Source organism: Melanerpes formicivorus, unplaced genomic scaffold (genome assembly GCF_026170545.1).
Source record: "Melanerpes formicivorus ecotype bairdi unplaced genomic scaffold, bMelFor1.0.p_v2 SCAF_2, whole genome shotgun sequence".
Lineage (NCBI taxonomy): Eukaryota > Metazoa > Chordata > Aves > Piciformes > Picidae > Melanerpes > Melanerpes formicivorus.
The window spans coordinates 46,687,657-46,711,643 of NW_027142354.1; the positions used below are offsets into that span (position 1 = coordinate 46,687,657).

Sequence of the window (23,987 nt, forward strand, 5' to 3'; positions counted from 1 at the left end):
AGTAATTTATCTGTCCACCCCTGCAATATCTTACAATAGAGGAAAAAATCCTATTACATGCCCATAATATATAGAAGATTTTTAGCATGTGCTTCAATAATTCTTATTCACCCTTTTCTCTTGTTAGTACTGAAAATTTGATTTTAAAACCCACTTAAGCAAATAAACACAGAATTACTAGAATATGTCATCTTTGAAAGGCAATAAATGTTATTTTCCTGAGAAGCCTTGTAACATATTTTTGGTTTTTCACATATTATTGTCTTTACTAACAATACCCATATTCCATGCATGAGCCATCTTCTTTTTTTTTCCTTTTTTTTTTAACTCCCCTTAATCTCTTTCTTTACTGAATTTTCTGTAAGTATGGATTTGTTTACTGATTTACAGATATTTGGGGTGTATTTTTAATTAAAGCTGTTCATCAACAAACAAGTGAGGAGCCTTTAGGAGGCCATTTGACCTTACAAGAAAGGAGCTGTGTAAAGTTGGGGGTTTTTTTTCACCAGCCTGCAATTTAAAGCCAGTCTTAATTAAAAAACAGTATGAACCTTAGATAAGAGTAGTCCATCCATGGTGCATCAATTCAAATAGTTACATTTCTTTCTGTATCTTTCCTTGTTAGACTGGGGGGCAAGGGGGGAAAGTGTTTAGTTGTCTTTTAAAAAATCCTGATACCTGTGTAGAACGGAGTGGGGGGAGGAAACTCCAACATTCAAAAAACAGAAGTTTTTGCTTAAAAGAAATAATCAAACACAGTAAATTATTTTCTTTTCTTTTCAGTCAGGATTTAGTGATGTGAATTTTCATACTCTGCTGTCTTGGCAGAAGTTCGCTGCCCGCTCTGAGTGTTATTTCCCCAGCTTCAGCTCAGTCCTGTGCTGTGTAGAAGGGCATTACTGCTTGGATAAGGGACATATTGGACTGCAGGATTTCTTGAGCACATGAAAAGGGTGTGTTGGGAAAGAGGTGACAGTGGTAAAATCCCGGGGGGGGGGGGGTGTGTCTCTTATTTTTTAAAGCAAGCATATTAAGCTTGTGACTGTGTTACATATCTTGTTGTTCTGGAAATAAGTTGTACAAAATCAGTATTTGTTAGTTTAGATGTTTCTGGTTTTGAAGAGCATTCAGAGCTGATTGCCCTGCAGTTACCAGCACCCTAAATGTCACCCAAATCCAATTCTGAATCTTTAAAAACAAGTGAAAAATATTTTATTACCTATTGAATTTCTTTATTTCCTGTTTTTGTCTTCTCATTCTTTGTAGTGAATGAATAACTTTGTAGTATCTTTTAGTAACTATATTACAAAGAGGTGCCTGAATAATAGTGTCAGTCTTAAAATAATTCTCCTTCTCAAAGGCACTGGCACATAATGATATCTGCATTATGCAAACAAAAACCTTCACATTTCTTCTCTAGCTTGTGCAAACACAAGCTGAAAATCTTGGATAAATGGCAATCCTTTATGTGCTGGGGTATTTTGTCTACCTCCCCCCCATCTTAATTAGAAAAGGGGAAGATTTTTCCCTGCAAGTATAAATGCATAATACAAACTGGACTCTCATGTCTGAAAGATATTTCCTGTATCATGTTTCTGCTCCAATACTGGAGGTACTTGAACAGAAAAGCCTATTGCGCTAATTTTTTGAAGCAAGGAGCCTTATTAATGGCATGGAAATCAGCAGGAATTTAAGACACCCACAAATCAGATTGCTTAATAATAGGAGCTCATCTCTTGCATTTAGGAACCTAAAAATTGTTTAATTCTCAGATTTATCATTTCAGGCTCTCGAAGTTGATTTCTTCCCTCAATCTGAAGGTGATTTATGGTTCCTCTGTTATAGATCAAATAGTTTCATCTTTCAAACTTGGTGTATTTTCTCTAGCATTTCTACCACTTAAGCCTTTGAGTCTCAAAACACAAGTGAGATAAGATGAATGTGTGTTTATAGCAGAACTCTCAATTGGACCCACCCACAGGTATCTGAAACTTTCCTCTTCTCAGAGTTTAATGAATGCTTACAGTGCTCAGCATAGCAAATCCAAAAGGTCAGATGAAGAACAGAAGTATTACTTCACTCTTTTTTCACTGATTTTCATCACTGTGCCTCTAATGGTAAAAAAAAAAACAACAAACAAACAAAACAAAGAAACCTTTGTGCCCAAAATTTATGATTGTTTTACACAACAGAAAGATTTATCAATCCGAATCAAACTTTTGTCACAGGTGCCTTAATCTGATTAAAGGGAAAGAAAAAAAAGCCCCAAATGTTAAACTCAAGCATTGATACTGTGAATTAGAATTTACTCTCCACCAGCAATTCCTGTGCTGGGAGCTGTATAAACCTCTGCAGACCGCTGGTCACTACCACCCAACTGTTCACACTTCCCACAGTGTGGCTGTGGAGTGTTCCGGGCAGGGAGTTGTGCATGCTTACTGGTGGGAACTCTGCACTGGGTTCATTTCTTTATTTGCTCCTTCACAATGGACTTTTAAATCCTAAATCATTATTTGGAAGCTATTTGAAGTATATTTACTAGTGTGGCTAAAGGAAATGTGTTGTGTTGTAAGACACAGCTGTGGATAAAATCACAAGAGAGAGTTCTGTGTAAATTGTCCCCTCCTGATGCTGGCTGAGTTCAGGACACATTTAGAGGAACACCAGCTTAGTACAACCTAAACAAAGCTAAGTACAATCATAAGTAATATTTGAGGGTTCAGTTACTTCCAAAGATCAGATAAAGCCTCATCAGGAAAAAGATTCTGACTGAATATGCAAGTTCCCCTGTTTGCAAGGCCTGTGTTCTAGTGATTTAATGTTAATTCACATCTTCCAAAGCTGTTTAGAAGGATGTAACAAATCCCTTCATTCTGATCCTGCTACTATCAAAGGTGTAAGATAATAGGTGCAGGATGACCGTGAGTTGTTTCATGGTCTCATATTCTCATTTCTGGTAACTAGTGTCTGAGGTTAAAGGTGTGATTCAGTGTCATGCCCAGCGTGCTTCCCACAGCAAGCAGTCAGCATCCCAGCTACTGAAGTCATCTTTCATCATATGCAGTTTGAGCTGTGAGCATGTTACATCTACCCATCTCTGAGTAAAAAAAGGGAAAGATCCTGCAGCCAATTTTAACCTACTTATGTCAAGGTACTGTATTTGTTCTTTTTTTCCCCCCTGTTTTAAGATATTCTGTAGCTGTTCCCAAGCCTGGACAGTGGTTTCAGTGGATGTATTACCCAGCACTAAATCTAGGAGCACACGCGGATAACATAAACACATACCTTTATGTTTTCCAATTTCATGCTTTTATTCTTAATCTACTGTTGTACTGGAGGGAAAACATGTATTCTGTAAGAAAGTGAGTGTGCTGATTCCTGTCTTCACATAGCTGGTGCAGATGGGGAATGCATGTGGGTAGAACTAACACAGCTACGTGCTGTGTGTGCCGCTCCAGCATGGCTGTTTCCTGATTCCTGTATTCCTTTAAAGATTCCAACATAGAAATGTGTGCAAATAGTGATCTTAATGTTAAAGAAGTAAGTGGCTGTGTAAATAGGAGAAAATATCCTTTTCTTCCTTGTTTAGTTTGTTCTAAGCAAGAGGCAAGACTCTGCAGTAAGATGCTTTAGTCTCTTACTGTGGACTGAGTCCAAGGGCACAGGTAGGCATGGGATGCTTGAGTATGCAGACCTGTGTGTGGAAGCATTCCCTGCCTGGTTTGAAGGGTGCTGAAAGCAGCTAGGTGTTAGTGTTGAATGAGGGGGACTGTTTCTTCCCTGCCTATACTGGATTGTGCCGAGAACCATGTCTAAGAAAGCTGTGATAATGAGCAGTACAGTAGAGAGAGGTGATTTATGATACCTGTTTCTGACAGCTATAGTGCTGAGATTCCCAGGGTATCTGATCACTGCATTAGCATGCTGACAGCTCAGCATTTAGGACATTATGGTAATTTATCCTGCATATGCTGTCACCTGCACTGTCAGAGTTTCTTTTTAATGATGGTATAACTATTTTGTTTGTTTGTACTGCATTCTTTTCATTTGGCTAATGTCTTCTCATTAGATTGCACCTAGTAAATGAGAGTAATTAAGTGTTTCCTATAGCTCAGATGCAATGATTAAGTTGCAGAGTTGGTGCTGATTATGTTTTGTCATTTATCTCTATTAATCTGAGAATAATCCAGATGATAAACACATGTAATTTTTTAGCTAATGTTCAATAGATGGAATTTATAGCTTCTCAATGGAGCCAAACAGTAAGTGTGTGTTTATATAGGAACAGTAAGTTATTGTACTTGTATTTCTGTTAAATAAACATAGAATTATCTGTGCAACTAAGGAAAAGAAGACAGAACATCTACTGAATATAGATGTTTTCACCTTTTTTAAAGCACATTTTTGTTTGGGAAACTACTATTCATAATTCACACTTAAGTGACTGCTTCTTTTGGTTTTGCTTTCTCAAATATCTACAGAGTATCCTGTGGTGATATTTTTGAGGGGGTTTCCTACAGTTGTCTGTATTTGCAGCTATTAATTATAGAATATCAATCTCATCTTGGGTAGCAAAAGATAGCTTTTGTATAAACACTTCCAAATTACATAGTTTAAAAATGAAAAAAAAAATACAGTAATGCATCAAATTAAGCACCCCACAACAATTTGTAAATCTTTATTTAACTTTCAGGTTACAGACAGATAGGGGAAAAGCTCAAGAGTTTTTCTTCTTCTGAAGTAGCAATAAGAAAATGTTGATACAAATCGTAGTGGCAGCACTACATTTCAGGAGCATCCCAAGTTGTTTGCTCATGTTCTTTGGTTTTTCTGGGTCTGTAAACTTCTTGGCAGATTACTCTTTTTTAGAATATGTAATTAAAGGAAGGTGGGCAGCATAGCCCCAGAATTCTGTGATACATCAAAGTAGTGATTTATTTGTTTGTTTGTTTGTTTGTTTTTCACATGTAGCAAATTTTGCGTGTCACCAGTTTAAATATTTCTTTAAAATGTAGAGCTTGCAGTTATAAGAGATCATAGGATCATGGAATTGTTTTGGTTGGAATAGGCCTTTAAAATCATCAAGTGTTAACCCAGCACTGCTGGATCACCATTAAACCACGTTCCTCGGCACCGCATCTACATATCTTAAATCCCTCCAAGGGGCGGTGTCTTTCCTGGTCAGGCTGTTAAATGCTCAAGGAAAGACACTGTCTAGTTTGAGTTTTCTGTTAAATACTGTGACCTATAAATAAATTAGCTGAGCAATTTTTTAACATGTAGGTACTGCACAGTATTATTGTCTAATGTAGGAATGTTGTCTTTCTAATATCTGTGTCCATATGGTATCTGAAACTATGCTGTGGTTTGACAAATACCATTTCATAACTTGGAGTTGCACCAACAGCCCTTTGTTGCATCCTTCATTCAGTTGTGTACTTTAAAGTAGGATTATCCTTTTGATTTGGAACAGTTCCGCTCATCTAGAGAAGACTTTCTTCCTTGATTTCTCTCCCCCCCTTCCCCCCCCCCTCCCCCCCCCCCGAAATGATTACTGACTTCTGACCTCCTCAGGTAGTGTTGTACTGTGTTTTATCTTGGTTACTTAAACTGAGGAACCAGTCCCCTCCAGTGCCACAGAAACTGTTTTGATCTCCCAGGCACACCCCATTGCAGACCAAACCGCTTCTACTGGTGGAGAACTAAATCTGAAAGCTGTTTTCTAACTGGAATGATTCTTAATACTGTGAAGACTGGTTGATAAAATCACTCAGGTTTGTAATTTTTTCCTGTTTGACGCTGTTCCCTCCCTCTCACCAGCAGAAGAGAGAGAGATGGTGGCTTTGGAGCTATAGGAGAGAACTGGGCAGAAGGGGATTTGGACATAAAAGTCAGGATGAGATTGAGCATGATTAGAAATGCGCTGGGGCAGGAGAGATGAGGTATTTGTTAATCAGATCAAATTGTTGGTTTTTAACAGCTGGTTTCTTCCTGTGAACATAAATATTGGGGCATCAGCATTCTTTCTGGAAAAACAAATTCTCTGTTCTGGTTATATAGGTCAGTTCTAGAGTAGCTGCTTAAAATCCCACATACTGAATTCTGTTATCTTTTCTCTTGGGTGGATCAGGAAAACAGTTGAAGCAGCCAGTGATGGCTGCTGGGCTTTCATTTCTTTGTGACTGGTAAATGAAACACATGCAGCCTCACCAAACTACATGACTAATGACAACCTCCAGTGGCTCCTGCAATCAAAGATTAATTTGCTTTATCAAGTTTAAAGAATAGTAGGCGATAAATCATGTCAAAAAGAAATAATCAGTGGCAGGCTGATGTTCTTTTGCACAGTGGAGGACAGGTGCAATAGAGGATTCATCTGCCATAGACTGTTAATTTTGCTCTCATGCTGTTGTGTTAATTTTTATTTTGTTGGGTTTTTTTTTTTAAGACAAGCTTCATTGTCAACTAATATTTTGGTTTAAAATGTATAGCAGTGGTGTTTAGCTCTAAAATTAAATAATACTTTAGAGTCTATTGCTTGGCCTCAAAATATTTTCAACTTAATTCCTTTAATAGTTGATAAGATCTATTTCATTCCCATTGGTTTTGCTGTCTAGAAGCACAGTTTAATGTGGACAGGAATAAAACTGTGTTGTATGTATCCAGTGTATACATAATCCTTCCTGTTGATTCCTGTTTAGCTAAATCTCCTCTCTTCTCGTGTCTGTGGGGAAACCTAACATTAGTCCTAGCAGTTACTCAACTGCTGCTGTTGGTTTGAGTGGGGACCTCTTAAGTGGAAAGCTGATGATGCTGAGCAATTCAGGCCTGACCAGCATGGGACTTTGCATCATAGAATGGTTTAGGTTGGAAGGGAGATCATCTAGTCCAACCCCCATGCAGTCAGTGGGAACAGGTCCACTACATCAGGTTGCTCAGAGCTTTGTTGAGCCTGACCCTGAATATCTCCAGGGATGAGGCCTCAACTCCCTCCCTGGGCAACTTGTTCCTGTGTTCCACCACCCTCATGGTGCAGAACTTGTTCTTAACATCCAGTCTATATCTGCTCTTCTCTAATTTCAAACTATTGCCACTTGTCCTATCACTACAGGCATTTGTAAACAGTCCCTCTGCAGCCTTCTTGTAGACACCCTTCAGGTACTGGAAGGCTGCTATTAGGTCTCCCTGCAGCCTGTTCTTCTCCAGGCTGAACAACCCCAGGTCCCTCAGCCTGTTTTCATAGCAGGGGTGCTCCAGCCCCCTAATCATTTTCATGTCATTTCTCTGGACCCACTCCATCAGGTCCATGTCCTTCTTGTGTTGAGGGCTCCAGACCTGGATGAGTAGTCCTCATGAGCTCTTACCAGAGCAAAGTGGCAGAATCACCTTCCTTGATCTGCTGGCCGTGCTACTCTTCTCACAGTTCTTATCACAGTTCACCACACAGGGACTGATCACCTTGTTGCATAATGGTCCTCACTTAATGAAGTGATTCAGACAGCATCTCTAACACATTTGTAATTACTAAATAGAATCATTCCAATAAAACCTGCGTTTGAAAAACAACCACCAAGATTAAGTCACCGTGAAGTGTGTCACACCAGCTGTAGCATGCCCTTACAGGATGACATTACACAGTGTGACACTGCCTGTGGCCTGCAGTTGCTGGTGACTGGTGCTGTACACAAAGCGAGGGCTGCAGCTCTTTGTTTTGCATGGAAAATGCAGATACCCTCTGCTGACTAAACACTCCAGCTACAAATTGATCATTGCCCATTTCCAGTCTATTCTTTCAGTTAAACCATGGCCCAATAACATATCTGGCAATGATGTTTTTTCTGTGTTTAACAGAATTTTGGTAAGGAATTGTGCTGATTCTGTAAAGCTGGGTAATGCACGGCAGTGATGTGATACCTATATAACAATGCTTGAGCCCTCTAGTGGGATCCCTTGTGTGAAGGGCTGATTTAAACTAGAGATTAGGAAGAAATTCTTTACAGTGAGTGTAGAGAGACACTGGAACAGGTTGCCCCAGGAGGTCATGGATGCCTCCTTCCTGGAGGTGTTCCAGGCCACACTGGCTGAACCCTTGAGCGACCTGGTGTAGTGGAAGGTGTCTGTGTCCATGACAGAGGGCTTGGAACTAGATTACCTTTAAGGTCCCTTCCAACTTAAATAATTCTATGAATCAGAACAAGAGGACACAGTCTCAAGCTGTGCCAGGGGAGGTTCAGATGGGATGTTAGGAAGAAATTCTACACAGAGAGAGTGATTGCCCATTGGAATGGGCTGCCCGGGGAGGTGGTGGAGTTACCATCATTGGAGGTGTTCAGGAAGAGACTTGATAGGGTGCTTGGTTGCATGGTTTAGTTGATCAGGTGGTGTTGGATGATGGGTCGGATGTGATGATCTTGAAGGTCTCTTCCAACCTGGTCTATTCTATTCTATGCTATTCTATTCTATGAATGAATTCAATTAATCTTTTAATACTGATGGAGATGCATTTTGCAAGGGGAAGAACTGTAAAACTTATAACCAGCTCCAGTAATTGAGTCTTTTGGTCTCAGTAAATGACTTTTTAGGACCCCTGTCCTAGTCTGATCACATTTGGATTAAAAGATGCCACACTTGCTCTGCAGATGCTGTTATAAAGGGGGTTTAAAATCACAAGGAAAGTTAAAAAAAAAACTGCATAGAGGTCGACAAAAGTAGGTTTTAAGTAAGCCATAGGAGTTCAGTGTAGCTTCTGGGCATGCATCGGCTCCAGGCAGTGCTGTTAAATGTGGTTTCATTAGCATGTCAGAGTGAACTACCTCTCTTCCTTCCTTCACACTGCATTTGGATGCCACTACTCTGCCAGTTGTAAAAACTGAATAGTAAGAGGGAGAGACATATGAAGGGTTGTGTGTGACCTTGTATTAACAGGTCTGCCTTTGCACTGTGCCATTTGAGGTCTGGTACCTATGTTCCTGGTTTGAGCTGTGGCTCTCTGGCCTGATGCTAATTCCTCTATCCTGCTACCAGTGCTGGGAAGATTAAAGCAGGGGCCTTCAAGGGAGCTCTGGAAGTACAGCTATGTGAAAACTGACCTCTTTCAATTTTTACTTTATTTCATTTTATTCTTGGTAATGCAGCCTTTGAAATGATACAGCAATACTGTGCCATGGTGGTGATGCTAGAAAGCTGAAAAGGCAGCTTAACCCTACAGTAAAATCTTTCTACTTGTGAATCTGCATTGAAAAGTAGGGAGAAAAACTTAACCTTCTACTTATTTGTGTGGATCTTCAATTACTGAAAAAATCCATACTGACTTTTTTTCTTGGTCTCTTAATTTTTAATGTAAAGTCTTAACACATAAATTAGTCATTAAAATAATTCTCAGAGGAAAAATTTAAAATCTAATTAAATTTGAGTTAACATTTAGTGAGTTAAATTGTAAATTAATAACAGTTAATACAGAACTACCTTAAAAGTCAGCATTATAAGGAAATGGAAGTGTGTCCTTGTGGCTAAGAAGGCCAGTGGCATCCTGGGGTGTATTAGAAGAGGTGTGGTTTCTAGGTCAAGAGAGGTTCTACTCCCCCTCTACCCTGCCCAGGTGAAGCCATGTTTGGAATATTGTGTCCAGCTCTGGGCCCCTCAGTTCAAGGAGGACCTCAGGGAACTGTTAAAAGAGTCCACTGCAGAGCCACAAAGGTGCTGAAGGGAGTGGAACATCTCCCTTATGAGGAAAGGCTGAGGGAGCTGGGTCTCTGTAGCTTGGAGAAGAGCAGACTGAGGGGTGACCTCACTCATGTTTATAAAGATGTGAAGGGCAGTGTTGAGAGGTTGGAGCCAGGCTCTGCTCAGTGATGTCCAATGATAGGACAAGGGGCGGGGGTGCAAGCTAGAGCAGAGGAGGTTCCATGTGCATATAAGGAAAACTTTATCACTGTGGGGGTGGCAAAGCTCTGGAACAGGCTGCCCAGAAAGGTTGTGGAGTCTCCTTGTCTGGAGACATTCAAAACCTGCCTGGATGCATTCCTTTGTGATGTACCCTAGGTGATCCTGCTCTGGCAGGGGGATCAGACTGGATGATCTTTTGAGATCTGTTCCAATCCCTAACATTCTGTGATTCTGTATTGCTGAATGGGGCTGTGTCTAACCAGTGCTGAACAGAGGCCAAGGCACACCTCACAGTACCGCTGTGAGGGCACAGCGTGGGTACGGCATGGTGCATTTAAAAGGCATTCAGATATTAATGCAAGAAGTATCTATCCAGCCATCTTAAATTACACTGTTATGCTGATGGGAAGGAGAAGAGAGTACTTAGAGATGTTTCTCTCTTAGCTGAAATCACAATGAGGAATCAGCTATAACAATATGGAGTATGGCATGATACCACTGTTCTTTGCCACCACTTCAGCATCTTTTCTTACTTCTAGAGTGCAGTGCAAACTGAGATTGGAGTTATCAGGCTGCAATTGAGATAATTATTGTACTGTCTGTTTTACTGGGATGTTACTCATGAACAAGTCTTGGCTCATTTTTGACATAACAGTGGCTCTGGGCAGAGATTTTTTGGGGGGTGAGAAAAGTCTGTAGTTTTTTATTTTGGACCAAAAAAGAAAAACTCCCCTTTTGAATTTTAGTCTCTAGGTCTGTAACTAAAATGGCAGAATTAAAGAGAAAGGAGAAGCATCATTTCTGTGTACTTCTGACACATTTATGGTGACTTAGTGGAACACCTTACGACCAACTGCCTACTTTAGTCACAGATGTTCTAAAATTGTCACAGCTCTGTTTCTTGCATCAGTACAGTTAAGAGTTAATTCATTAATTGCTCACTGTTCCTTTCTGCAGTATCTGGAGTCGCCACAGGAGGCACTTGGCTTCCTTAGCTTGTGCATAATGTGTTTAAAAAACAGGAGAATCTGACAATCTTAGTATTTAAAGCAGGATGACCTGGGTTTGTATGTCGAGTGTTTGAACTAGGAAGGGTTTGGGATTTTTCTTTGTGGAAAGGTTTATTTCAGTTAAAAAAGCAAATATTTTCTCTAGAGTGTCTGGTTCAGGTTGGTGTTAAACTTTGTCAGTATCTTATGTACCACCATGTGGTTTTCATATCTGCTTGGATTAGTAGAAGGCAGAACTAGCTCATCAGCTGGAGAAGAGAAGGCTGCAGGGAGACCTAATAGGCAAGCTTCCAGTACCTGAAGGGGGTTGCAAGAAGGCTGCAGAGGGACTGTTTCCAAAGGCCTGGAGTGATATGATGAGGGGCAATGGTTGGAAATTAGAGAAGAGGAGATTTAGATTTGATGTTACAAACAAGCTCTTTGCCATGAGGGTGGTGGAAGGCTGAAACAGGTTGCCCAGGGAGGTAGCTGAGGTCCCATCTCTGGAGATACTCAGGGTTTGGCTGGACAAGGCTCTGAGCAACCTGATCTAGTGGAGGATGGCTCTGCTGACTGCAGGGAGGTTGGACTAGATGACCTCTGGAGGTCCCTTCCAACCCAAACCATTCTGTGGTTCTCTGATCAGACCAGTGGAGGAGCAATGACAGAGCTGTCTCACCCAGCCAATGCAAGGGCTTGCTCTATAGTGACAGTTAATCTTGTGTATAACCATTCCCCATATCCTGAAATCCTGTTCACAGAACATCCAGTGTTTGGGATCCACATCATATGTCGTTATATAGCCACACCCTAAAATTATTTTTTTGTTAGAGTATTCAGAGTTCTTCCTGACATTTGCTTTTGTGTGCTTACAGAATCATCAGTTGTTAGTAATGCCGTCCTGATACGGATCTGTTTCACATACAGGAATAGACTTTTAAAGGACTCTTACCAGACTTCAGTGCACTTTTTTAGTCATCATAGAAAGACAAAGAGTTGTCTGTCTTCTGCCACTTGCCATTCTTGAAGCAAAGAAGAAGATGAAAAGAAAAGCAGTGATCTGTTCCATATAGCTTTCAGTTGTATCTTCTTTGCTGGTAGTTGGCATCAATTTGGATCAAAAGAACTGCAGTTAGGAAGGCCATGAGGAAGGTTCCATATTATTTCTCCAGAGCATTCTCACTACTGAAGAGTTGTTTCTTGAGGCATGTAGCTCTATTGAGAAAGAAGTCTTTTGGGAACAAAAGTTTTATTTCTGAAGCAGGGGGCTGATACCAATTTAAGTATTAAATGATTTGTACAGATATCATCTACACAATAATGCGGCTTAGCAGAAGATATGGAGAAACTTCTGTGTGTAGGTTGTTATAAAATCATATTACTTCAGATTTTGTAAGAATACTCACAGGACCTGATGATTTAAGTAGCAGTAATGTAACAACATCTTTGAGCTCTTAACAACACAAAACCATTCTAGTTTATGCATTTTCTTCAATGACCAATTTCATTCTAACCTACTGGATAGCAATAACATTACGAGTATTGTTTAATTGTTATGTACTGTGATTTTTTGGTGTATTTACATTTTCATGTCATCATCTAAATGTGTGTGCTGTTGGAGCTGAAAAATTAGTTTTGTAGTATTTCCCCAAGATAAGCATGAGTCAGCACCTGATAGCATACCTTAGGTTTGCTATGCTTCTGAAGGGCTTCAGATCCTTTGGAGAGAGTAGTCATGGCTGAGAGCATTGCGTTATCTGTCAACTTTGCATAGATTTGATTATCTCGGTTGCTTAAGAGGTCAGCAAAATGAACCAAGGAACCAAAACATTGCTCTGTATATTATTAAAGACCATTAGTATCAGTCATGCTGTAAAAAGCTGGCATTACATGCAGAATGAAAATGTTGTAGCCATGCTTCCAGCGTGACTTGTAGGTGTGTGAATAGGATACCAGACTGCTAGGGGTCCTGACTGTTGCTTCTTAACTTTATATTTGCTCCAGTGTGACATGTTCAAATGTTGGATGAGATGGACTCTGTTTATATTGTTCTATATTTTTCCCTCTTAGCCTGAGCAATGGTCAGTTTTTCTCCAGACAAAGCCAAGACTGTTCAGGCTGGCTGGTTTTGTGCACAACTTCAGGGTATTACCTTTCTTGTCCAGAAGACTAACATCAGAGGCTGAAGTCTGAAACTTCCCAGATATTACTGAGAATAATTATTGACCAAGATTCTTGACTGGTTTTGTCCAGTTTCATTAGCTTTTATGGGATTTGTAAGCTTTACAGTAAATACTGATGTAGCTGTAATTCTATTCCCTGCTGGTGATCCAGAGTTGGATCTATTTCTGTGTTAGGTGTAGAATGTATTTATGTTTGGAATTCCTTACTGTCACATTTTGGCTACATTTAGAGTTGCTTAATTTCAACTTGCTATTGACAACTTTGTTTTCAAAGTACACCTCTCAAATACTCTTTTCACAGGTCAGGCAAGTTCACTCATTTCTCCTCAGCTCTTGCTTGATTTTAGTATTTTAGTTCAAATTCTTGGGTGAAGTTAGGAGTTGTTGAATTTTCAGTGTCTTGAGTATCACTATTTATTTTTTAATTCAAATATCTGTCATTCCTCTTGAAAGGAACGCGTGTTTCCAGGAGTCCTGTTAAATTCTCTCTGCTCTTAGCACTGCTTTCCAGTCATCCTGCTACATAAGGGACAGTCTTGGTATAGACACACCAGACTTCATTCACTGTTTATTCTCTGCCTTCTTAAAATTGTGGCTATGTTTCATTTCCACAAGTAGACAGACTAACCTGCATTAGGAAACCATTGTCTTGGCTTTGTTTGTTGTTCTGGCTGTTTGGTTTATTAAGCCTCCTTTTTGTCTGCTTTGCATAATGAATGTCTTTGCCTAGATATTTTAAGCACAGGTGACACATACAAAATACAAGAAAACTTATATTACCAAAATAAACCTTTGGTTACCACAGGGAAAGGTGGCCCTAGGATTGAGGGAGTAAAAAAGTGTCTGAAAACTATTTCCCATCTCATTTTGCATCAAGCAATGCTCAGTCAGACTGAAAGATCTGCCCCACAGCTTCTTCACTCAAAGTGATTGATAGTGGTGGTGGTGGTGGTGTGCTTGGTGAGGAATTCAGAATCATGCAGCTTCTTCACTGGCATGGCACGGTTGTTATCTCAAAATTGAATAGCAATATTTTAAATGGGTTTATTTATTAGTGGGGAGTCAAGGTTCATTTTCATGCTCAATTAAGGAACTGCCATCTTGGAACTAAGCAATAAGAAAAAGTTATGTGAGCAAAGCAAAACCAAAGCCACAGATACTCCAAAAATAACTGTGAGAGGAGGAAGTGAATATGAGAACTAGACATCTTAGACTTCGGTGCATGATGACGTAGAGACAGTTAAAAACAACATAATGCTTAGTTCAGTGATTTATGAAACAATCACCTTGTAGGGAACAAATGCATGAAAATAGTTCAGCAAATCAGCCTTAAAATAATGCAGTGCAGAGGTAAGAGACTTTGCACCTCAGCAGGTTAGCAAGGATTGCTAGCCCAGCAATGAAGAAAAAATATTTAAGAGTTGTTCAATGAGTGTAAGAGATATGTGCAGATTTAAAGCATTTCTTGGGGAGGCACTGGCTTAACTGTAGGGGTTTCATGGTTTGAATCTCTTTTAACCAAAAATTGCTTTCCCAAAGCTCTGATATTTAGTTTAATTAAAAATACAAATCTTGGTTTTCATGGTATGTGACAGAGAATTATTGGTTTATAGTGCAGCAATATGTTGCAGTTATTATTGAGAACCTTCTGTAATTTTTAGATTCGGGAGTAAACCAGGCTTGGCGGGTAATCATTGAAAAAATTGGTGAGCACATTTTTTCCTGAGGGTGCACCTAAAAATGCCTATTTTTTAAAAAACACTTGCACCAGACCTGCTTAGACCAGGTGAGGGGGGGTTTGTTACATTTTGCATTTAATTGTGTAATCCTGCAGCAAAGCCATAAAAAGTTTCCCTTTGTTTGATCTTGTGCATAGCCCCTGTATCCTATTCAGCTGTTTAATAAAGGGTCAGATTTTATTTATGTGTTTAAATAGAACATAAATATAGACATTTCACACGATGTACCATGTAAATGTAAGCCTTTGTAGTTACAAGTTTTTGTAGCTGGAGAATTGTTTTAAAAGGCATGTAATTTATTAGCTATCAGTAGCTGCTTTATTGCCTTGCCGCGCTGCAGTAATAAATAAAAGAAAGTGAGCTGATTTTACAAATGGCACACAAGGTGCACATTTTGTGAAAAAAAGTCTTTTTTTAAAGAATTGGCTTTAAATCCTTTTTTTGTGATGACAAAGAGGCTAAGAGTGCAAACTGTATTTTCTGTTTATCGAAAACAGAGTCTCTTTTTCTCGAGGGCATTTTTTCCTATGATCATCAAGGGATTTCAAAAGCAATAAAGTGTGGAATCATTGTTCGACTTGAACAGTATTAAAACTTAGGTTTTAATTTTGGTGAAGTAATAAGATTTGAACCTGTCTCACATTACAGCACTGTAAGGCATTTAGCAATTGTATTTTAAAGGAGGTTTTTAAAATGCAGCTCGCTTGTAAGCTAACTGTCTGTCTAGTAATTAATAGTTTCTCTTCAGCAGAGGCTGTTGTGAATCATAGTAAGAAATCTCCGTTTTGTTAATAACAAATTATGATAATTGTAAGGGTGTTAATTCCTAATTAGTTTAAAGCTACAATGTTTTTTGCCCTTTTCTGAGATTGATTTTTCCAATGAAGACAAAAAAAGCAGAGACTGAGGGTTTCAGCATGGTTTTCACCTCGGAATTAAAAGGAAATTATCCATGTTTAGCTCTGAATTTCAAGAAGCTTCATTCCTTGGTTTGAGGGTGTACATCAGCCTCCTGCTAAGAACTGGCCAAGTGTTTAATCTGTCACCATACTTTGTGCCATTAAGGTAATTTTTTATGGCATTAATGAAATTCCCTTTCACATTTGTATGTTGAAGATAGTTTTGCAGAGCACTCCTTGTTTCTGTACTGACACCAGGAGACTGGTACTTAATGTGCAGATTCTCAAGCCTCAAAATGTAAATATTTCATTGGGTTGGTTGATAAAACGTTAGCTGATGAGAAAATAGCAATCATAGCTGAAAATGTGTGTATTTTGGAGGAGGGCAAGCTTATATACAGGTGGATGTTCAAGGCAGCGATCAGCATTTAACATTGGAGTGGTGAGCTATGACCTTCCGTGATGGTTTTGAACGGTAACTGCCTCCATTAGCCATAAGGTTTGTTTCTTTATTTTAGTAGATGGCCAAGACTGTAAATATTAGAGGATCTAAAATAAATCAACATATTATCCTAAGGATACAAAACGTAAGAGCTATTTGCGGTTAGGAACCTTTGACAGATAGTTTGGATGAGGCAGATGATTGCCCGCCTCTCGTAGCTGGCTTCCATCGCTGTGCCTGCAGGCAGTTTAGTGTTATAGTTGTATATTGATGTCAGGGTTACTACTGAGTGGCTAGCAATGACAGATGTCTATAATTACAGGCAATGCTTCCAGTATTTCAGAAGGGCCAGCCTATGTTGAACAATTATCTTATTTCTGGCTTGCCAAAGAGGGTTGTTCAAATTGCTGGTATTAGCTGTGGTGGCTCTAACGCCTCTCCTTATGCCGTGGGATAAATGTGCAAAAGCACTCTCATGTACAACCCCCAGTGCAAAACCTGTTTAAAATGGGTGCTATGGATACATTTCCTAGGCTTGAGGCTTGATCCTGGGAGATGCTGAACACCTGCAGCTGTCTTAGTGCAATGAAATAGTTGGGATATAGAAATTTTAGGACTATAATAAGTAGCTATGATTTGTATTACTTGAAGTGGCAGACTAATGGTGATGCTTTAGCATTGAGGTTTATTGTACATAAGCCTGCTGATTGGGCTACTCATTTAGATACAGTTAAGCAACTGAATAAAATGAAGGTGGATACTTTTAATAGTTAGAGGGCCAAGTGAGAGTGTCTATTGCTGCTGCTGAAACACCTACCCCTGCTTTATCTTTGGCGTTTTCCGACTGGCACAAATCTGCTCATGTAATCCATACAGTGTTGGTTCATTTCAGTCATTGGAAGATTTTAAAGCTGCATTTTGGCTTCTTGTTAGGCAAATACCTGACTGCGTATATGGCTTGAATCTCTGCAGTGCCATGAGTAGCTCTGGTGGAGAGTGCAGCCCAGAACTGCGCTTCTAAAGCTAAAACCCTACCAGATGATGCTCAAAAAGTAATAGCTGCTAATAGTATTTCTCAGTTTTCACTATAATATTTGTACTTGAAGCCCTGGAGGGGAACAAAAGCGACGGTGGAATTAAAGATCTCTAACGGTGCCTTACAAAAAACTGAAAGTCTAAACAAGACTTTTAAAGCTAAGCACCTATTTAGCAATGAGCTAACTGCAGACCTAGCAGATCAACCCATTTGGGTTTTTGCCTTTTTTCTTTCTTTCTTTCTTTTTTTCCCCCAGAGAACACTTCTCATGCTGCATCAGTAATAACATCAGTTCATTGTAGGTCTCCTGTAGTAAGTTCACCAGAGTTGTAAATCTTTCTATCAAGATTATCACAACACAGGAATTAAGAAAGGAAGAAATACATAAGTAAATAAAAGCTGAGAGAAAGCCATTGAAGGACAGATCAATTTCCATTTAAGAAAAGGTTTATTGCTGGCACAGTGTGGGCACTTGGTGGAGCAGAAGGTGGGGAGTTGCTCACTCCCATACCCCCAACTCCTGTGAGTTCTCTTGTTTTGCTGTTAGCTAACAGGGAAGGGAGTGGGGAAGAGAGCCTGGAAAGCCACCTTTGTGGGGACTGCTAATGCTTCTTGGTGTCTGAGCTTGTGCTGGCAGAATGTGTCAACAGTCTGGGAGGGAAGTAACCTCCATAGCAATGACTCTGAGCCACACAGCAGATTTGCCCTTTCCCCTACAACATAACTAATTCTTGGTTGTAATAACAATACCCTCATTTTTACAGGTTATTTTATTATAGGTCTCTGTCAACTAAGGAGAACTTTATGCAATGTTTAATTAGGTTTCTAGGTAAGACAGTCCATAGTATATGATTTATAGAATTGGTGTAGTTCCTCTGGTTGCTTTACTAACATATGTGGCAGTAAATGGGAATGTAGCTTACTTTTTAGTAACACTAAGCCCAACTTAAATCTTCAGAGCTCCTGTTTGAAGCTAACTGAGGCAATTTCTAATGGCCTGTTTGGGAGGGTTTTTTCATTTAGGGAGCTAAGTATTAAAAAAAAATTGATTAACCCATGCTTTTAGTTTTAGACTCCGAGTTAAAGATGTTTTGAAATATTAGCTTTTTAAGACAGCTAGTCAGGAGTAGGGATAGCCAAGGTTTTCCTCTCTAATGGAGAGGATAGAAAAGCCAAGGCTTTTTAAGCCCTTGTTTTGGTCAGGAGGTAAAGATTAATGATGCCACCCTAGCATACATGTTAGGGTATTCAGTTCAGCTTGTCAGACATTCTGTGGGATTTGGAAGCTAGATTGTGCTGTGTTGTAATGGAGCTCAAAATGCCTGTGTATGATTACAGAAAGCAGTGGAAATTCCTAACTGTGGGTGATGCACAGGGGTGATACAGCAATCTGCTGTAGCCCCACATGAATTCCCAGCAGAGCATGAGGATAGAGCAGTTCTCCCAGCTGCTTCCAGCTCTCCCCACTCAGCTCCTGTCCAGTTGGGGTAAATATAGTTAAGGTCTGCTTTTGCTCTCAATGTTCATGACAAAATACTTTAATGTTGCAGTGGTAGTTCTCTGCAGCAAGGCCTGGAGAGCTTCAAGGAAGTTCTAATATCTTCAGCATCTATGCTGTGCCTACGGGTAATAACTTTACTGTAATTTTCTGAAGATTCATTATCCAAAATCTTAATTCATTATAATAGCCCTTATGAAACATATAGAAAGCAACATTTTCTTGTGTTTTCTTATTTGCACAGTGTGAGAGATTCATTGCTCTGTTTTAATTTGTTTCATGGGGTGCGTTTGAGTACATTCCATACAGTGCTGTTATTGAATTTCTGTGACTGTCATTATATAGCCATACAACCTTTAGGAACTCATATTCTGAGCTTCCCAGTTCTGTAATCTGCCTCACATTTAAGAATTGACATAATTAGCTTCTTCAGAGTTATAATGATGGTATCAAAAAGAGAAGACCTCAAAAGACAAAGCAAAGTGAAGCATATCCAGGGCCAAAGAGTAGAGAAGGCACAGAAATAAAGTTTTAGCGCGATTACTGAATTATTTCTCCATTTCTCTGGACTGTTTTACACAAAAGTGTTTTGCTTTATGAAGCACTGCTTCCACAATTTTCATTTCCTCATCTTTTTGAAGCACAGCAGGTACTGTTGAAGTAGATGGGAAGTACATGATTATGTAATATGAATCGCTGATAACTGATTTCCAGCTGAAACCATTCTGTCGTTCTAAATGCTTCCACTGTAGAGGTAGAGAAAAGGAGCAAGTGACTGTAGCACTTTGTTCTTCTAAATATTGAAAATCTAGAATAATGGCAAAACACCAAACTTACAGGTTAGTTTACTTGCATTGATGCATCATTTTTCCTTCCCCTTCAGGAATTACATTGCTCCTGCCTGGGTGCCTTATTCTGTCTCCTGAAAACAAAAACAAACCAAAAACAAAGACAAAACCAAAACAATGACAACAAAAAACAACAAGCCACCAACACTGGAACAAGTGACAATATTTTGTCTTTGAGCATTTGTAAAGAAAATCTGAAATGCTATCAAATGATGGAACACTCTTGAGGTTAAAAGCAAACTGTGTTCTATCTAAATCTCCTTACATCAGAAGTCCTCCTGTACTTGACACTGATGAGGCCACATTTGAGTACTGTGCCCCATCCCTGGAAGTGTTCAAGGTCAGATTGATGGAGCTTTGAGCAACCTGGTCTAGCTGAAGATGTCCCTGCTTGTTGCAAGGGAGTTGGACTAGCTGACCTTTAAAGATCTTTTACAACCCCAACTGTTGTGTGATTTCATGATTATTAATCTGCTACACGGTAATAAAAATCCCTGCACCAGAGCTTGTGATCTGCCTGTTCTCCTTAAAGATCTTGATGCCACGAGGTGGTTATAATGGGATAATCAGGGAAATAAAGGAGGAACCCTGGGCTCTTTACCTTCACACTTGCTTTAAAGGTGTTCAAAATTGTGGATTGTTACTGAAGCTCTTTTGCTGGTCTGGTCTCTTTTCTGTCATGACCATCGCTGTCACTTCAGAATACAGCCCATAAGGTGTTGATTGCATGGTGGTATCAGTCAGGCTTCCTCCGAAGACCTGTATGTACTGACACCTCTCAAGCCCCTAGGACATTGTGGCTTAATGGTACCACTTGTGTAGATTTTTCTCTTAAATTCATGACAACTGTTATGAGAACAAGATGGTGATGGTGATGATTTGAGAGTTGGTGGGGTATCTGACTGTTGAGCTCACATTTTTGAAGGTCTCGTGGCGCGGCCACATAGTTCCGTGGGTTGATTCATAATGTGGAACTTACAAATCCTGTAGTTGCAAGGATTTGGGATTGCTTGTGTGATGGTTTTACAGAAGTCTTAAACTGGTTGTTTCCTGCTGAAAGTTAAGTATTCTACTCCTTACTTGAAGTGTCTGGAGGGAAGTGAAAACATAAGCCAAGAGTTTTTTTTTCTTGCTGGAAGAAGAGGGGTCTCAAAGGGAGGGGACCTGGTGGTGTGATGCTGATACGGTCCCACAGGGCCCCCAAAGCCCTGCACTGCCTTCACCAGCATGGCATGAGAATGAGAACCCAGCTCAAGATGAGAGCACTGCCACATCCTCTAATGACTTCTCTCAACTGTGGTTTTCCCTGCCTTTTGAATATCGAGCCCGCTCTTTGTTGAAGAGTGTTTTATTATTGTACATCCAAAATGCTTTATCATTAATTTTTTATAGTGCTTAAAAGTCTAAGGGCCTTTCGTTGTTGTGGTTAGGGGTTGTTTGCTGTTCTATTTTTACATGCTAAGAGGGCGTGGTGGTGTTGGAAATTATTTTGAAGAAGGTGTTTAAAATATCACATTTATTTTAGCTAACAATTTGTCACATTAGGGAGCGGGTGGTAGTTTTTATTACAAACACTGTATTCCTGCTGACTTGGAATGACCCTGTCACATGTGAAAACAAATCAAATTGTTGCTGTTAATGAGCTTTTCAATTTACTATTCAGTGGATCAGATAAGTGGATTTAAGAGGTAATGATCCTGCTTAGCACTCAAGCTTGGCTGTCAGATCCGAGTAGTTGTGGGAAATCCCCAGGGACAAAAGCGTTGACACAGTTCTTGATGGGATAATGGGAGTCAAAGCTAATGGATGATAAAAGGAGTAGTAAGAGTTACAAGGATAATTGTGGATTAAAGCACTGCTCTTTGTCAACACTGACTGCTGGTTTAGTATTTTATTTGTTAAACTCTGATGTGGGGAGAGCCCAGTTTGACAACAGAGCACAATGCTGCTACCATGCCTCATGCTCGATTTCTCCCAATGGTTTCCAGCGGCAGAAAGGAAAGCTCCCTACATAAATCTGTGTTTGCGGATGCATTTACATTCCTTACTCTCTCTTATTCTCTTTTCCTCATATCAAATACGTTGCTAAAACGGCAGCTGCTGTAGCATTTCAGCAGTGCACTATTTTTAGAGATTCAGGTTTTTTAAATTAAAATGTTATTTTTCTATGTGAGGAAATTGATGCTGTATTTAGTTACTGTAAATGATAACTTTACATTTACAGCATTTGAAGGATCCTATTGGATGTTACCGTTTTGTTCGTGTTGAGACTGTCCTTTCAACACCGATTTTTGTCACAACAAAATCCATTCATACAATTATAGAAGGAGAAGCTAGGTTCTCCTCAATCCTGGTTAGAGCTCCAAGTCTCTCTACTCGTACTTATGCTAATATTTAAAACTACAGTTTGGGGTGTGAAAATGCAATTTTTATTGTCTTATTTATTTCTTGCATTGTCAGTGTTACTATTTTTGGTGGTGGTACTATTATTATTTCTCAGAGGTGGAATACTGCTGGCTTAGGGTTTAAGCAAAGTCATGGGATTGCATCCCTAGCAGAAAGAAGTTGCTGCAAGCAACCTTTGGTACAGTAACAGAAGTACTGAGTTAGCCAAGTTCAGTGGTATTTGTGTGGAGTAACTAATGTCAGGGAACAAACTTGGCAGCTAGATGGCACCAGGCTTTCACTGCTGGGTACCTGTCTGCTGCTGGGTGCTCTCCTTGCTTGACTCGATGCTTCACTCGATCGCATCATGTGGAAGAATTGCAGAGCACCCACAATATTTGGTTTAGTGTCGCTAAGGGTTGCAGTGGCTGAATGGAAATGCACTGAGTGGTAATCTGCCGTTAGTCCAGTGGTACGCAAATGGGGGAGTTACTTGAGCTTGGGGTGGAGTGAGGAGGCAGGGGATTGTAAAGAAATTCTGCAGCACGTCTCCCTTCTGTTTCTGAAGTTGGTTTAATCCAACTAAGTGTTTTTATCCAAACTAAATGTTAGACCACTAAAACTATCAGAAAATGTTATGATGATTGCATGGTAAGGAAAAAAAAGTGTACTTGATGTGTGCTACTGCATTGTAACTGCAGTTCGATCTGCTAGGTAGGGTGCTGGGAAAACCTGGCTGGTAATACAGGTTTTGGAGCTGAAATGAAAAGTAAATAGCTACAAATTACTTGGCTTCCAAAGCCTTTGTTATCCCTTCACAAACACAAAGCCGAGTGTCTGAAGAACACATTTTACTGCATTTTATGACTGGCAGTGAAAGAACTTGCAAACACAAGCAAAAGGGCAGTGTCAAATCACACTCCACTGAGGACACAAACCAACAGAACAAAACTGTTTTCTCCATCCCTTTGTGACTTTTTGTAACCAAACAGGTTTGTTTGGGTTTTTTAATAGAGACCATATTGTTCTCAGCAGAGTGAGCTGAATGTGGTAAATTTACTTCTCCTTTATGGGAGGAAATGTATGCAAGGACAAGTGAAAGCCTGTCAGTTCCAAATTCACAGAACCCCAGCAGCAAGTGTGTAAACCTTCTCTTACAAATTCTTCAGCTAGGCTGGAGGGACAGGCATTTGTAGCTGTTCTTCTCTCATTCAAAATCAAAATAGTGGAGGTTTTAGAATGACTGAAAAATGTTGGTACTTGTACACATCTCTAATGTGTTAATGTTGAAATGTTTCTTTCCAGGTGTACACCCGAATGTCAGAAGTCTTGGGAATAACTGATGACAACCATGTTCTGGAAACATTTATGACCAAAATGTGAGTTTGTCAGTTCTATTCTGTCTGTATTTTGTTTTGTCTTTAGTGTTTACATAAAAGCCAAGTTTTATTTTATCATTAAGTGTGTCCTTTGCTAGAAAAATGCTTTCCATAAATTGTAAATATGTGATGTAAGGAATAAGCATTTTCAGAAGCACCCATATCTTATTTTCTGAAGGTACTGCCAGCCCCTGAATAAATACTTGCAGCTAGATAAATCCTCCATAGTGTCTGTATCACTTCTCAAAATGTCTTATGGGGGAATAGAGCTGAGATTTCACAAACTTGCTCAGTAACAGCCCAGCATCAGCACTCCCTGTCCCGCCCTACTTCTCATTCCTGCACCCACAGACATCAGTGGAATTGCCTGCAAAGCTTCATGGCCATTCACAGTGGGGAACTGTCCAAGTGAAATTAATGTTTGTTCTGGGAGGCCCTTTTGGATTGCTTCTTAGCTGGATCTGGCAAAAGTTGTTCTCTTAAAAATAAGGGTTCACCAACAGGATTTTTCTGGCCCCATGTTATCAGCTGTCTTCTCATCTCTGGCATTTGGCAGAATAAGATGGTGTGATATTCTGGCAGATACTGCAATAATTTCTCATAAGAATAATCCTAGAAATTTACTCTGGAGAAGCTACCTTTTCCTCATGCCTCTGCTGCAGCTGCTTTCCATGAGTGCCAGCAAAACAACCAGGATTTTCTCT

At 39.7% G+C, this 23,987-nt stretch overlaps 1 protein-coding gene across 2 annotated transcripts in view; it reads left to right on the top strand.

Moving 5' to 3' along the window:
- Positions 1 to 23,987, top strand: part of RANBP17 (RAN binding protein 17) — a 158,641-nt gene that overhangs the window by 58,123 nt on the left and 76,531 nt on the right. For both annotated transcript variants that reach the window (XM_068158793.1, XM_068158801.1), the window contains one exon: positions 23,210 to 23,283. In XM_068158793.1, coding sequence (XP_068014894.1) covers positions 23,210 to 23,283 — 74 coding nt within the window. The remainder of the gene's footprint in view (positions 1 to 23,209; positions 23,284 to 23,987) is intronic.